Raw genomic sequence first — 17,057 nt, forward strand, 5'->3', positions numbered from 1 at the left:
ATCGGGCAACGAGTAACTACGGAATATGTGTGAAAGGTGAAACAGACTTTTACGGGATCTTGCAGGAGATTATTGAAGTGGAATTTCCGGGGTTATTGAAGCTAAAATGCGTCCTCTTCAAATGTGAATGGTTCGATCCTGTTGTGAACCGAGGGATTCGGTATAACAAATTTGGTGTTGTGGATGTCAATTTTGGGAGAAGATACAACAAATTTGAGCCTTTCATTTTAGCTTCACAAGCCGAGCAAGTTAGCTTCCTTCCTTATCCTCGGCTTCGAACTTCCGGGATAAACTGGTTAGCTGCTATCAAAATTACACCTCGTGGACGCATTGTCGCTGGAGAAGAACCGCCCTTGCAAGAAGAAGACGCTATCAATGAAGTTGAGGTACCAGAACAACCAACTGATGAAATCCTTTTGATCGACCCGCAAAACTTTCAATATGAAGATATTCCCGAAGATGCGACAGATGAAGCACGTGAAGACGAGTTCGAGAGAAGCGACGATGATGATTGTAATGATAGTGATGAGAACGAAAACGATTTAGAGTGATGTAATATTGATGAGAACGAAAACGATTTAGAGTGATGTAATATATGTCTCTGATGTTGTATTTCTCTATTGTAACGTATGTTTAAAGAAATATTGTTTTTTTACCATCCTAATGTATGTGTAACAAATGTTGTTTTATATAATATGTATTTGTGTTAGTTTTAAAAAAATTATTTGGAGTTTTAGGGTTTTAGAGTTTAAGTTGGAGAAAGAGCACAAAGTAGTAGAGAAGAGATATGATGTTAGATGATATGTGACTTTGGGGTTTAGGGATTTCATTCTCGGTGTTTAGGGTTAAGCGTTGTAAAATCGTCGTAAATGGTTAAATCTATTCCACGTAATTTCGTCGTAAATGGAAAAACGCGGGCCTGGTAACTTCGTCGTAAACCGACGTTTCGACGTAATTTCGTCGTAAATCGAAAAACGCGGGCCTGGTAACTTCGTCGTAAATGAAAAAACGCGGGCCTGGTAACTTTGTCGTAATATTACGTCGCGTTTACGACGAATTTTTTTCTATATATTGAGACGCCGAGACGAGGCTGCCTCGTTCATTCCTCCCAAACTCCTCTCCTCTCCCTCTAAGGTACCTTTTCTTTCCTCCTTTTTTTTTTAAGTTAGTTTAGGTTATTAATTAGTTAGGTAATTAGTTTAGGTGATTAGTTAGATGACGGAATACTATAGTTTAGGTGATTAGTTAGGTAACGGAATAATTTTTTAATTATGTCGTCATAATTGATTAAATTTATTTAATTTTTTTTAAATGGCTCCTAGAAGGAAACCAGCAGCACCTACTTATGTCCAGTTGTTTGGCGGTGGTTCCGGTACATCTTCTTCCGGTCCATCGTCTTCCGATGCAGTTCCAGACTCTCAGACTTCTCAGAGAGTTTTTTCGAGTCCTCCTCTTCCACCGCAGATGCCTCCACCTCCTCCTCCAGCGGCTGCACCTGAGCCTGTCCCAGAAAGTGCAGTTCATCCGGATTTGCGTGTGCCTTCATATGCTCCCTTCGCGAGATATACGGTGGAGGATTTGCTTGCCCAGCCTGGACGGGAGGGTTTGGATGTTCTAGACCCCGATAGACCCCGAGGAACTTATTGGTAAGTTATTAATTTTTATTACTTTAAAATTTAATTAATTTTTATTTTCTAACGGTTAAATTGTTTTTTTTTCAGGTTTGGGGCTAACAACCGTGTTAGCCGGAGCGTTTCGGCGACGATTAAGGGTTACTACGACGGGGCATACCCGAACTGGAGCAAGACACCAAATCACGTTAAGATCACGTGGTTTAAATGTTTTGCGGTAAGATTTTTAAATTTAATTAAATTTTCACTTTTAAATATATATATATATATATATATATTTTTAATATTTATTATTTATTGTAATTTTTTCAAATTTTTTATGTTTCAGCAAAAGTGGCATTGGTCTTTGGGAATCACCGAGAGGGTGAAGGCGGAATTCGTTGCAAAGGCAAAGATACGCCTCTGCAACACAGTCTCTGATTGGAAGGACAAGTGGAAGATCTACGGGTATGAGGGAAAGCCCACTGAGTTCACGACGGATGTGTGGGATGGCCTCATCGCCTATTGGGAGCACCCCTCTTCGATCAAAAAGGCCAATTCGTGCTCGGCTTCTCGAAGGACAAAGGATAAAGATGGTCATTTGCCCATGCTTCACAGAACCGGACAAAAACCTCATGCAGGAGTCCGTCTAGAAGCTGTAAGTTTTGTTTTAAATATATATTTTAAAATATTCAATTAATATAATTTATAATATTTAATTTAATTTTTTTTTTGTAGTTCGAGAAGACGGGAGTCTTACCTTCTCTGTCTGACCTATTCAAGATGACTCACGCCACATCCGACGGAGTTTTTGTGGATCCTGCATCTGAGAAACTCTTCCAAACAGTGGCTGGTCGGATTGAAGAACGGGAGACGCAACTAACCCAGGAGTCTCCCGATGGATTACCAGTCACATTGTCCACCGAAGAGGTCGACAGAATCTTCGAAGAGGTACAACTTAAAATTTTTGTTTACATTATTTTAAATATTTTAACATAATTAACTATATTAATATATGTTTTGATTTTATAGGTGGCTCCTAAAAAGAAGGGACGGATAGTCGGTATAGGCTCTGTTAACGAAGTTGCAAGGGCAACTTCGTCATACACTTCGAGACGGGATGAAGAGACTGCTCAGATGAAGGCTCGAATGGATAGCCAGCAGGTTCGTTTAGACTCTCTTGAGGATTTGCTAGACGTGATGGCCGTGGGAAACCCGGTTATGCAGAGAATGTTGAGTGAGAGACGAGCCGCTCTTGGAATGCCACCACGAGATCCCCAAGAGTCCGATCCAACCCGTCAACAGCCGAGCAACCTCACCAACTACTTCGAGAATATGTAGTTTTTTTTTATTTTTCTGTTTGTATTATGAATTCAAATATTATTGTATGACTTTTTAAAATATGTTTTCCAATTTCATATTTGGTTTTAAAATTTAAATTATTTTAAATTCTGAATATTAAATATAAATTAAAATCTATTATATACTAATTAATAATAATAAAATAAGAAACGATGTAAACTCCTCGTAAACATTACATGGAGTTTACATCGAATGTTTACGAGTGATTAACATCGAAATATTTACGAGGGTTTTACATCGAAATGTTTACGAGTGATTTACAACGAAAGTATTTACGTGTGCTTTACATCGAAATAATTACGTGGGCTTTACGACGAATACTTACGTGTCGTTTACGACGAATCCTTTCCCTGCGCTTTACGAGGAATATATTTCGTCGTAAACGTAACGAGTCGTTTACGACGAAACCTCCGTTACGACGGACGTTTAACAACGAAACGTCTTTCGACGTTAATTCGTCGTAACACCCCGTTTACAACGAATTTACAACGAATACTGCCCTAGTAAAAAATATGTTATCTTGTAGTGTTTGATCAACGTCAACATCAAGAGGAGAATAAAATGGTCAGAGAGAACATGGATATCGTGAATGGTTCTTTGCGGCTAGGTTAGAGTCAAGAAGGAGATACACGTTTTTATATATGCAGACACGGTTTGACTAAACCAAAATGGAATAAATTGAGTTTGGTCCAAATTAATTAAAGGGAGAAAAATCAAACCAGATCCAGTTAAGAAAACTGGGTCGTTACAATTATTCCCTATTTAATCGGAATTCGTCCCGAATTCTTAGAGAGAACCGGGAAAAAATTTCAACGACTATGAAAGAAGAAGAACACGAGATGGGAAACAAAAGAAACGAACATAAACTTGGTCTTCTCCTGCAAAGAAAAACAAATCAAAAACTCTAAGAACTAACCGAATGATACTGGACTTCTTGGTGTCAATATTTTTTTTTTTAAACCTCAATTCCGAAAGATTGAAAACCGTTGAAATCTGAATCCCATAAATCGCCATCCCGGGTCGGAGCCGAGACGGAACCCCGCTCTGATACCAAATTGTAACACCCGTCTTCTCCTCTATTGAGAACGGCGTGCTACTAGCCGAAAATACCAAATTAAACCGATTTATAAAACTGATTAAAATGTCAAAACTTTTAATCAAATAATTTCCACATAAAACGAGTTTATAATTTAAAACCAAATACATTAAATCGAAACGTTAATTAACCAAAATAAAATCCAACGATCCCGAGACACCAAACCGTCCAGATACCCAACTACTCGGCAAGCTCACCTGCAATGGGAAGAAAGAAGGAGGGGTGAGTAGCATGAGAGTTACTCCGTGAGGTATGTGATACTAAACCACAAACCACTGACTCAGTACATAGCACTACGACTATGTAGACTATGTAGGCCTAGCTCTACCATGAAACAAACACGGTGTCTAATACACCACATAAAACATCAAATGCGCTGATAGTGCATAACTAGATCACACACCCCACATTCTCCTTATACGGATATAAATATATAACTCTATGCGCCGCTAGTACAAGAGTCAATCCTTGTACCCCGCAATCACCTATGCGCTGCTAGTACAAACGTCTTTGTACCCCGCAATCCCCATACAATGCGCTGCTAGCATAGATGTCCATATGCCTCGCAATCTCCATACAATGCGCCGCTAACACAAACGTCTTTGTGTTCCGCAATCTCCACACAATGCGCCGTTAGCACAACATCTTTGTGCCCTGCAATCTCATAACAGACTTATGTATAAATATATAAATAACAGTTCTTAATTCATTCAATTCAGTCAACCGTTGAATTCTCTATTATCCTATTTCCGGTTAAACAATCAATAGTAATAATGAATAAACAAGACTCTCAAACAGACTCAATTCACAGAGACGGATCATGTTTCGAAACTAAACTTTCCATAATAGTAGTACTAAACTAGCTCGGGATTTAATGGGATAGCCCCACCTTAGCTAAACGGAAAGGACCAATAGATCGGTAAAAGGCTCGGATCCATCAAGTGCATCACGGCGTTGGCCTCACACAATAGATTAGGAAACAAATATATGAGATAAAAATATGATTAGGGTTTATAGTAACTTCCTTCTCAAGAAACAAACCAAGTGACATAAACCTTCACGCATGGATTCATGGCTCATGACGTTGGCTCGGCAATTGGTACAAGCGATCAATCAAAGTTAAGAAGCTTGGTGCGCAAGCAAGTGATAAGATCATGATTTACTTGCTCGGGGTCTTAACGGCGGTGACTTGCGACGACTCAGGCAATGACGGCATGTCTCACCAGTGGGCTGCGACAACTCCAACGTCAAGAGGTGGTGATGGGACGGTGGCACCAAAGTCACGGTTGTGTGTCCGACATGACGAGGTGGCTGTAGGACGACGAGCATAGACAATGACATCGTGGCAATGATTCCATCCTTTGATCAACGTCAACATCAAGAGGAGAAAAAAATGGTCAGAGAGAACATGGAGATCGTGAATGGTTCTTTTCGGCTAGGTTATAGTCAAGAAGGAGATACACGTTTTTATATATATGCAGACACGGTTTGACTAAACCAAAAGGGAATAAATTGAGTTTGGTCCAAATTAATTAAAGGGAGAAAAAATCAAACCAGATCCGGTTAAGAAAACTGGGTCGTACATCCATGTCATAGATATCTTCTACGATACCAAACAACAAAGTGGATCGATTGAAAGATTTTTCACAGCCTGATCTTGGATAAAGCTCTCTTCATCTTCATAAATATCCCAAACTGATCTCCATGAATTTCTTTCAGCTCCTCACAGAGAGCTTCACATGAAACAAACGGATTATCATCCGTAGGAAAGTAAAAGCACCCAAACGACATGGTAATGAAGGAAACATAATCGAATTTTGATTTAGAAAACCAAAGAACAAGAGCAAGATTCTCGCATACGAAGATGGATGAGACAGTAATAGACCGGTCAACCTACAAGACAAAACTGAAACCAGAAACCTCGCCTTCAAGACTATCCCACCGCTTAGCCAGAGAAGTGGAACTCGTAGATCCTCCTATCAATACATCCAGGTCAGATATTTCTGCTTAGAGCACAGCCTCACAGGTTTTTTTAGCAGGAGGAGTTCGTTGCAATCAAAGGGAATCTATTTCGCAAGCGACTCTTGATTCATCTGAACAAGTCATATAATGTAACTGAAACTTAATAGGAAACTAAGTCTAGCAGATCCTCACAAGATTCATTTAGCAGGAAGAGCTCTGTTTCGATCAGAGAGAATCTACTTTACGGGAGACTCTAGATTCAGCTGAACAACTAGTCACTGAAGAATAGTGAGAAAGATGTTTCTCTGGGAGCTCCCTTATCGGCAAATAATTAATCGGAGTTCGATTACTCCATAGCCATAGTGTACACAGGTCTCACTCCTGCTACCTAGGTTCGGGCGGTGACAGGCGCACTCAATTGGCTATGAGTCCAATGTGTTGGTATGGATGTTAAATCAAAGTGGGCCAGTAAACATATAAGCGCAGCGAAGAAGTGAAAAACAAACTCTTAAGGCGCACTTCTAACTTCTAATGTTCGTCCAACACTTCGTATTTTTTTTTATCTCAATGAAATTACTCTACCGTAAAAAGCATCTTAAAAATATTTGTAACATTTTTATTAATATTTTATCACTCGCTCAATATCTTAAACATATTATATTATTATCATATAAGATTATGCAAAACAGGCACACATCAAATAATTGACATATTGACCCACTTTGATGCATTTTCCTCCACCTGGATATCTTTTGTCAATGCAATGTTGATTGCAGTCTGGAAATTTCGAGCAGGCACCTTGCACATATTCCCAAAATCTTCCACCATCTTCCGCTTGTGCAGATTCTGAAATTTATAATTAAAACAAAAGTTTAGTGTCTTATATTAAAAAACATAAAAGAATATTTGCAGTTGAATCTTTTTTCGTCATTTACTTCGTATATAATATGATATATATATAGTTATAAGCATGAAAGGAGATATATAATACAATGTATATGAAAAGCAAAAGTTATTTCTTCATACTTGGGATCAAGAGAACAACGAGACATAAGAACACAAGGAAAAAACATGTCTTTGATGAAGCCATTTAATTATTTTGTTGCAATTTGTATTGCGTTTTTTCTTCTTCTCCTCGATTTTGCTTATGAAACTGAATATTTCAAAATATTTAACACACACACATATATATATATATATATAATCTTCTCTATGTGTACACTATACTCGGCAAAATGTACTAACACAGAATTTTTGCTTTGGCTTATGGTTAGTTTCCTTTTATATATTTGACTTCGCATACGTCTCTGTGTATCCTACGCTCGGCGATATCTATTGTTGACTCAGACAATTTGTTTTGACTTTGACTTAGACTAACAGGGTTATTCATTTTGGAATAAAATGATATGATATAACTAATTCCATTAATTCTATAAAATTTTATCATTTCAATTAAATCTAATGATCTTTCCATCAATTCTACGAAACACTAAATAAAATACAAAACAAATCTTTCCACCACAACTTTAATAAAAAAATAAATAAAATAATCTGTTCAATTTTATACTACATTTCTTTCATTTTAGTTTATATTTTTTAAATCATAATTTACCGATTTTTTTGTGTATTTCCTTTTTCTTTCTTTTCTGTGCCAATGCTTGGAATATTTTTCTTATGGACAAGTAATTTTTAGTTTATTTTAAGCCAAAAAGTTGACATAAGACCTTAATGTTTTTTCTAGGTCCGGAACCAATTTTTTGCTAATGTCAATACTACGACGTAAAATATTTAAATTTTACCAATTTTTGAAAAACGAACACAACACCATAACTAACAAGCATGCACTTAAAACAATTAATCTATTAAGGCGTTAAATATTTACAATGAGTACCGCACCAGGACCACAACGGAGTTGTTCTATTTTTTTTTTGAACAAGAATTACTTATATTAAATTAAAAGCTCAATGGGTGCGATAAACTAAGATAACTAAAACATATCAAAAGATGGAGAGGGTGTCCAAGGAGAAAAAGCCCTGTAAAAATCTTCAGTTATAATCTTAAAATCTGCGTACGAAAAAATACTAAGAGTTAAAATCAAAATATTAGGTTTTGAAAGCAGTTAAAAACTATCTCCGGTAATGCATTAATCTCCCGACGTTGCAGTGAAGCGCGGAGTTGTTCTACATATTACCATTTGAACACTAAATTTGGCAGTTGGACACGCTAGGCTCGATTTTTACTTGTATAGATTATTACGTAAGAATTAATATTTTACAAATCATTGGATCATCATTAGTTAAAGATATCTCAACCAATCTCTCATATATATATAATATTATAATGTGAGTGTCTCAAAATTATAAGAGATTCACCTGGAAATTTCTCATTTAAAAGTTTTTGAGGTAGGTTTCTCCTAATTTTTAAATGTCTACCTATAAATATAAATATTTATGTGGGAAATTTTGGTTCAGATACCCTTACGAACCCTTCGTCTTGGGATGTAGTCTTACACATGACCTCCTTCAAGTGACCAAATTAAGGCCCAACAAAATTTTCTTCTTCTTAAAGCCAAGTATTTCAATACAAATAGAAAGCAAAGCAAGGCAAATCTCTTTCATAACAAATCTTAGACAAGGCACTATGGGTCAAGGACCATCTGGAGGTTTGAACCGCTAAAGAGATCGTAAAGCCGACGACAGAGACGAGAGAGAAGAAGTTTGAACTGGTGGCATCACCGTCTTGCGGGGAAGAAAACAGTGTAAACACAAATTTATATGAACATTTGTAATTTTTATTCATGAGTATTGAAAACATCCTTATTAGTAATCTTTCAAGAAAGTATTGAACACAAATTTATACTAATATTTATTTAAATATAATACGAAATTATATTTACATATCCACGAATACATTATTGTTCTTCCTACATAAATTTAATATAGAGCGAAGATTCTCCGACTTATGAAAGAGTTAAGTGGTTGGGATTGTTCTCAGGTTGATATGCAGTCTGCTGGGTAAGCAAATTTGGAGCCTTTTCGCTGAATTTAGGTGCTGTAAAATATTCCGATCATCTGAGATCTCTAGGGTTCCTCTTCTAGTGATAGACAAACAAACTCATTATGTATTTGTTTTATTTTGAATTGCATGTATTACAACCTTTTTGAGTAACATAATGCAATACCTCACCAATTTATTTATAATTATTATATATTAACAAAATTATTGTATGGCGGTGGTAAAGGGACGCAGTTTCCACCAGAAAATTTTGCTTTAACGCAAGTCTTCTGTTTGCAGTGTGGAACCTCTGTGCTAGTACCTATTATGATCGGCTTTCCTATTCCTTGAGCTTTTGCAAATTCTGCAATTTATTTCGTTAAAAAAAGTCAGTGTAGTGATTAGAAAACAAAAAATTCTTTAGACATGGATATCTTACCCTCAGTTATAAACTTATAATACATTATCTTGATATATTGTAGCAATAAAAACTATGTAGTATGCTTAACTATAAGTATGCAATAAAAAAATTCACAAATATTTTGGGATTTATGGAACTCCAGCTAGAGTGCCCGTCCTGGATTCGAGTCGCCTTGGCCACCTTCCCGTCTATAACCGTGCGTGCCCGGGGTAGAAGGCCTCGTGGGGATTAGTCTGGGCTTACCGTCTGGGATCCCCCACGGACATCAAAAATAAAATTGGGATTTATGACTCAAAACTTGATTTTAAATGCAAAACTACACCCAAACTTGAATCAATTGCAAAACTAACTTAAAAGTCTTGTGAAATTACAGCCAGCTCATTGTGACCAAACAAAAAATCCAAACTCATTTTTATGAATATAACCCCAGAAAGTCTTCTCGGGAAATTGTACGTCATCTAGACGACGTACATGGAAGTCTTATGGTATAGTTGATCTTAAAAATAATTTATAATTTTTGTAAAAAATATTTTGATAAGTGAAAATTTGAAATCATGTAATTATTCATAGTTCTAAGTGATATAAATTAAGATATAATAAAATTGAATTGTTTTCAATATAGATGAGTGAAAGTAGTGAATCATGATATTTTTTGGTCTAGGGTTTGACAACATATGTTGTAGCATTGTATGTATTCTTAGGGTTAGATTTTGGAAAGCTTAAATGTATTTTTTAAAAATTAAATTTTTACCTATATGTGTTTATTTCTGTATATAGTAAATATTTTTTTAAGTTTAAGTTGATTTTACGAAATGTTTAGTTAGTTAATTTAATTTAGAGTTTATACTTAGGGTCTAGACGACTTCCAGGAAAGTCTAGAAGACTTCCAGAAAGTCGTCCAAACCGTACATAATATTCCCGCCTAAAATTTTTAAAAAATTTGCATAATAATAATTTTTTACTAAAATAAAACTGAAAATGAAAAAATAAATAATGAATCCTTGTTCTAAAAAATAGAAAAAAAGAAACTCTAGTTCTCTCAACTTGTCGTCTCTCCGCCGTCACTCAAACTTATCTCAGATCTTCCACGCCTCTCTCTCTCTCTCTCACAGGAGGTACAAGCCAAACCTTACGATCTTTTTCTTTTCTTTCGCATCATCTTTAGGGTTAATTACATTAAACTCGTAATGTTAACTAGATAATAGCATTATTAAGTTGATGGATGTTGTCATGCATAACATATACTTAAGGTAGTTAGTTATATATTAGTTTAATTTGCATAGATAATCATATATGGTGGTCAATAATTCGCATATCCAATAATTTTTTTAATATAAGCACTAATGGAATATATTGTAATTTGTTTAGTAAATGTTCATCAATTAAAATTGAAAGCTAAAGAGGCATGTAGCGATGAAAGCTCAGCTAAATTGTTATATTTTTAGATAAATTATTTTTAAAAAATAGATTAAAAATGTTTTCTTTTAATAATAAAGGGATATTATAATACTAATGCAATATCCTCAATATTTTGGATAACAAACACATACAAAATCAATGCGAGCCGGTGGTAAAGGGACGCATTTTCCACCAGAGAAATCTGATTCAACGCAAGTCTGATTGCAGTGTGGAAACTGATAGCATGTACCTATCACGATCGGTTTCCCTTTACCTTGAGCTTTTGCAAATTCTGCAATATATGTTGTTTAAAATAATATAGTGTAGTAATTAGAAACATAAAATCCTTAAACATGAATCTCTTTCTCTAAATTGTAATGCATTGTTCTGATATATTGTAGTAATAAAAACGTATATAGTATGCACGGGCACATATATAAGACGATTATATAATATCGCATAGAAAATACAATTTTATAATTTAAATTACATACCTGGAATCAAGAGAACAGTGAGACATAAGAACACAAGAAAAATACAGTTACGGCTTAAAGCCATTTTCATCCTTTTGTTTTTGCTAACGAAAGTAAATAGGTGCAAACTTTTTATATACATAGAATGTTTGGATTTTATGTTTTACTTGTACGATATACAGGATAATGTTGTAAATTATTCTCCGATGAAATTTATATGTAGAAAAATGTTTATATATATTATATTATTATATTCTTTTGTTTGAGAGGAAAATAGAACGAGAGCAAAGTGATTTTTTTCACATTTCTAATAATTATTATAAGTGACATGAAGTCACTATACATAGGGGAAAAGGTCGGTCATTTCTTACCGACTTAACACAAGATGACAAAATTACAAAGATCAACATTATCCTTTAATGGATAATCACAAATATATTATTTTCTAACACTCCTCCTTGATTATCATTACGTAGTGCATCGTTAAAAAACCTAGTCATGGAAAAATCCAATGGGACAAAAACTATGACAAGGGAAAAAGAATACACTGTGGTAATCTCCCTATGATAATAGTGGACCTAGCTTTCTCGTCACAAGTCATGTAAATGCCGCATTCCGATACTAGACGTATTTTCGGAACGTTGTAGTGGGAAGGGCCTTTGTGAACAAGTCAGCCGGGATTGTCGCATGACCGTACATACTCAATGTCCACTTTTTTATTTTTCTCGAGTTCTCGTATGTATGAGAAAAATCTTGGAGGGATGTACTTCACTCTAGTTATAGCTTTCTTTGAGTTGAGCGACCCACGCCGAATTATCTTCAAATATTTTCGTCAGCTCTTTCTCGTTAACTATTCCGCTTGATTCTTGTATGTGGTGACTCATTGACCGAAGCCACACACATTCTCGACATCCTTTGTGAAGCGCAATAGTTTCTGTATGATTTGAAGATGTCGCAACCAGAGTTTGTTTCTGGGACCGCCAAGAGATCGCGGTTCCACCGGTTGTAAAACCATATCCGGTTTACGTTCGACTTTATAAATAGCATGTATCTGGAAAACCATACCAAACTCGGGGTTTCTAGGATAAATCAATCCTAAATCAATACGTACCTTGGAGAGAACGGATATGTTCTCGACGCCGTTCTAATTTTCATAAATAGGAAATGAGCTATATTTTGCAAAGACATTAGTGTCTAAAACTATATTTTATCAAATACAACTTGCAAGACATATAAGCTCACATATGCTTTATTACCATTAGCATCTCCAAAGTACTTATTTATGTAAGATCTTACCAGGATCTTTTAAACATCTCTTTCAACATCGAGAGATCTATTTATCATTGGAGTACTCAAAGGAATCGCTTTATTCATACAAAAGCGTTTCAATAACCTTTCGTATGATTTGATTGATGCACAATTATTCTTTCTCGGAGATGCTCTATCTGGAGCCCAAGACAAAACTTTGTCTTTCCGAGATCTTTCATTTCGAACTCCTCTTTCATATGAGTTCGAGCATCATCAACCTCCTTTTGAGTTCCAATTATGTTCAGGTCATCTACATATACAGCAATGATCACAAAGCCAGATGACGATTTCTTTATAAAAACGCATGGACATATCGCATCATTCACATATCCTTTACCCAAAAGATATTCACTTAAGCGATTGTACCACCTGCGTCCGGATTGCTTTAATCCGTAAAGTGATCGCTGTAACTTGACCGAACAAATCTCCCTGGATTTTTTTTTCTTTCAATCCCTCAGAGAGTTTCATACATATATCGTTATCCAACGATCCATACAAATATGTAGTCAAAACGTATATAAGATGCATTTCAAGATTTTTAGATGCCATTAGGCTCATCAAAAATCTAAACATAATTGCATCCATTACCGGACATTTCCTCAAAATCAATTTCCGGTCTCTGAGAAAATCTTTGGGCAACTAATCAGGTTTTATATCGTGTTACTTTTCTCACGAATACCCACTTATACCCAACAACATTTATATTCTCAGGCGTTATGACTATAGGTCCAAAGACATTTTTTTTATTCAGGGAGAATAATTCAATTTGAATGGCCTTCTGCCACTCCTCCCAATCATGTCTTTTTAACATTCCAAAATGGACCTTGGATCAGGATCATCACTTTTATGATCGATCTCTTTGGACAGAAAAGGAGAACATTCCATCAACATCTTTTATCTTATAACTTTTTCATCAAGGGTGTAGTTGATGGAAATCTCATACTTTTCTGTTCCCTTTTCGTCATCTGGATCATCTTTATTTGGTTCATCTTGACCCTTTTCATATATGCCTTCTTTCAGACATTTTTCAGTATCAGGTTCTTCTGGAACCTTTCCACTTATGCCTTCTTCCAGACATCTTTCAGTATCAGGTTCTCTTTGAACCTTTCCACTTATGTCTTCTTTCAGACATTATTAAGTATCAGGTTCTTCAGGAACCATGCAACTTTTCTCAACCAATTTCTTTCGGGGATTTTTATCTCTAGAACCCGCTAGTCTCCCCCTCTTTAACTGAACCCTAGGTTCATTTATTTTGTTACCATCACTTTGTTCTTTAGGAACATCAACTCTTGATGGAACATTTTCACCGGGTATATCATGTCGTATCTGTGAACAAATCTCGTAACTGGTTTGCCAAATTATGCAAATGCACAATTTCTTGAATTTTCAGCTCTCTTTTATTCGTAGGGGGATCAAGGTGTAACAACGACTATGTACACCATGTAATCTCTTTAGGAATTTTTCAAATTCCTCCCCCTAACGCTAGAAATTCATCCTCATTAAAATGGCAATCGGCAAATTGTGCCGTAAACATATCACATGTTACCGGTTCAAGATACCTTATATACGGCTTGTTCTAACTCTTCCAGAGTTTTATACATTCTCGGGAGCATTTTTAACTCTCCAGGGACTTCTAAAATATCAAGATGCAACTCAAGTCGTTTTTGTCCTGCCAGACATTTCAATATATTGCATCTTTTTTAAATTTTCTCCAGTGACCTCGGAACAAGCCGTTTTTCATACCTCAAGGTCATCTTTCATTTCATTCTCTGGAGAACTATACCTTGGACTTTTGATCCAAAAATCTCTTGTTTTTCTAACGAGCTTTATATCGAATTGATGGCCAATCAATTCACTCTACCCTCATACATTGAGGTACATTCATAATCCTTATTTATATAGCGTTTTTTTTTTCATTATTGTCGACAATCTATTTTCTCTTTTGTTCCATCTATTTATCCGTACTGATATGATTAATCGAGATCTCTTTATCATCATCAATGATTTATCCAGGTACCTGACTATTATATTAACTATATCAACGGTCTCATCATTAGATTCATCCTCTATTTATATTTTTGCTCCTTTTCAAGGACTCTTTGGAACCAAAATGGTCTATCACGTCTTTAGCATGCCATAGACTCATATATCATCCTTTTAGGACACTATTTTCTTATTGGAGCATTTTCAGCTGGAATATGAGATTTCATTATTTCATCAAAATGTCTGGCAGGCATTTTGTAAATGGATTATCCTACTTTTCATTGTAATCCATTTCACATATCTCATTCCATCAGCTTATCATATGCTTCTAGCAAACTTGCGAGCATATTTCTAATTATCCCTCTGGATTGTATATGTCTTTATTACATGCACAACTGCATGTTTACACCCGATCATGGGGATCATATTACTTGAGTTTACTTTATCAAGTTCTTTTTCGAGTGCGAACATAATTTTTTCAATGTTCCACTTACTAGGATTCTTTAATTCTCCCCCTCGAGATGATGACACTTCATGTCTAAAATCTCGTACTGAATCCCACTCTAGAACCAATAACATATTCAGTTTTCCCATTTGGGATGAATTATGTTTCAAATCCCTTAGAGTGAGATCTTAATTTGAGGTCTGGTTAAAGAAATCACATATTATGAACTTGTTTGATGATTCAACACCCATGATGGTTTCCTTTATTTTCTTGACATGCTTTTCAGTATTTCACAATAATGTTGATAACATTATTGAAGATGGCTATATATCAGTAAACTTCAGGTTTACCACTCATTTATACTTTTGCCATCATTTTCTTATGCATGTCTGTTCATCATAAGCTCCTCTAGAGCCAATAATAATTTTTATAGTAATAGATATTATACTAACTTATTTTGAGAGAGGAGAAATATTTGTTACCTTTAGTAGTCATGTACGATGACCCAATATCTGCCACAGGTATATCTATCTCCATCCTGAATCTCAAAATCTTATTCAGAAAGATAATTTTCATATCACATCGATATTTTATTTTCATTTTCTGGACCAACCAGAAAATCTGAATCATCAAGATGAGTATTCAAGCTACAAAAAATGGTTCGGGCTCATAAGAGACGAAGTTTAATATACTTCCTTTCTCTTTTTCTTTTTGATTCTCGATTTAGATCGGCTAAATATTTGGCGTAGGACAACTACGTACCCAATTTTCTTTCTGGCCGTATCTATAGCAAACATTTTCTGTTTGCCTTTTATCACCCGACCACTTTCATTTTCGTGGAAGTTTCCATTATTCTCATAGGGACGGAATCTTCTTCCTCATCCTCTTCCACGACCACGATAGCGGTTTCAACCGCATCCACACCCTTGTCTTTTTCAAGAAGGACAGATTTGATGGTTTAGTATCATGAGTTTCTTTTCTTTTCAATTCTCACGGAGGATTTACATCAACTCCAACAATTTGGTGAATCTTTTCTTTCAAGGATTTGATTATTCAAAGATCTTCTAGATCTTTCTCATAATACACCTCATCTTATAAACCATCATTAAAGTGGTGTAAATTATCATGGCTTTATATTTTTCTCATCCGAAACTTATCGATGATTTCTCAAAGCTCATTTTTTCTCAGGTGCATCTTTGCACCCACTGTCCAGGTCATATAACTATTTCCCGTAATATCAAAGGCATTTATTTTGAACTTTGTCAAATTTGATATGATAACCGAATTCATAGAATAATAATATATAGACGGAAATTGAAATGAAGAAACTAAAGACATAAATTTAAATTGCAGAAATTTAAAGAGCATAAATAAAATTGGAGGCTTAGCCTACCACATGATCCGAGGAGTCTTAGACTACCATATTGATCATTTTTCAAAGTCCGAGGAGACATGGTCTACCATTTTGACTTTTACTTATTTCAAGGTCCGAGGAGACTTAGTCTGCTATTTTTGACCTTTATTTTATTTTTTTATTTTTTTATTCACGGAAGCAACGCCTACCACGTGTTTCACTGATCGTGAAGGCATAGCCTACCATAACGATCAGTCGGGGAAGACAACGCCTATTATCCCGAAAATAAACGGAGAAGGCCTAGCCTCTCACTCCGTAACAATAATAAAATTTAAATAAATTAAGTATATTGAAACACATAAATTTAAACATTACCTCGACTGGTTTAAGAATTTTCGGATTGATAAACCTCAGTTGGTCCGAGCTTCGTGCTGATAACGTGTTGTAAATTATTCTCCGATAAAATTTATATGTAGAGAAATGTTTATATATATATTATATTATTGTATTCTTTTGTTGGAGAGGAAAATAGAACGAGAGCAAAGTGAATTTCTTCACGTTTCTAATAATTATTACAAGTGACATGAAGTCACTATATATAGGGGAGAAGGTCGGTCATTTCTTACCGACTTAACACAAGATGACAAAATT

The 17,057-nt window shown here is 35.4% G+C and overlaps 1 protein-coding gene and 1 long non-coding RNA gene across 5 annotated transcripts; both read right to left on the minus strand.

The window, feature by feature from the left end:
* Positions 1-3,655: 3,655 nt before the first annotated feature.
* Positions 3,656-6,666, minus strand: LOC111210323. The gene is made up of 2 exons (XR_007327560.1): positions 4,958-6,666; positions 3,656-4,722 (listed from the first exon to the last, which is right to left on the minus strand). It is a non-coding gene; the product is annotated as an uncharacterized LOC111210323 (long non-coding RNA).
* A 2,465-nt stretch (positions 6,667-9,131) lies between these two features.
* LOC111210322 (defensin-like protein 32) lies at positions 9,132-16,972 on the minus strand. 4 transcript variants are annotated; one of them, XR_007327558.1, is made up of 3 exons: positions 16,782-16,965; positions 10,996-11,135; positions 9,132-9,388 (listed from the first exon to the last, which is right to left on the minus strand). XR_007327558.1 is itself a non-coding variant. In XM_022710625.2 (2 exons), the coding sequence occupies exons 1-2, from the start codon at positions 11,456-11,458 to the stop codon at positions 10,969-10,971; spliced, it is 288 nt and encodes a 95-aa protein (XP_022566346.1). In that variant the 5' UTR covers positions 11,459-16,775; the 3' UTR covers positions 10,270-10,968. The 4 variants fall into 4 exon arrangements, 1 of the variants encoding a protein (XP_022566346.1); XR_002661666.2 differs by lacking the exon at positions 16,782-16,965 and adding an exon at positions 11,338-16,769; XR_007327559.1 differs by lacking the exon at positions 10,996-11,135 and having other exon boundaries at positions 16,782-16,972.
* Between the last annotated feature and the right edge of the window lie 85 nt (positions 16,973-17,057).

The sequence above is a fragment of the Brassica napus genome, chromosome C8, assembly GCF_020379485.1.
Source record: "Brassica napus cultivar Da-Ae chromosome C8, Da-Ae, whole genome shotgun sequence".
NCBI classification, from domain to species: Eukaryota; Viridiplantae; Streptophyta; class Magnoliopsida; order Brassicales; family Brassicaceae; genus Brassica; species Brassica napus.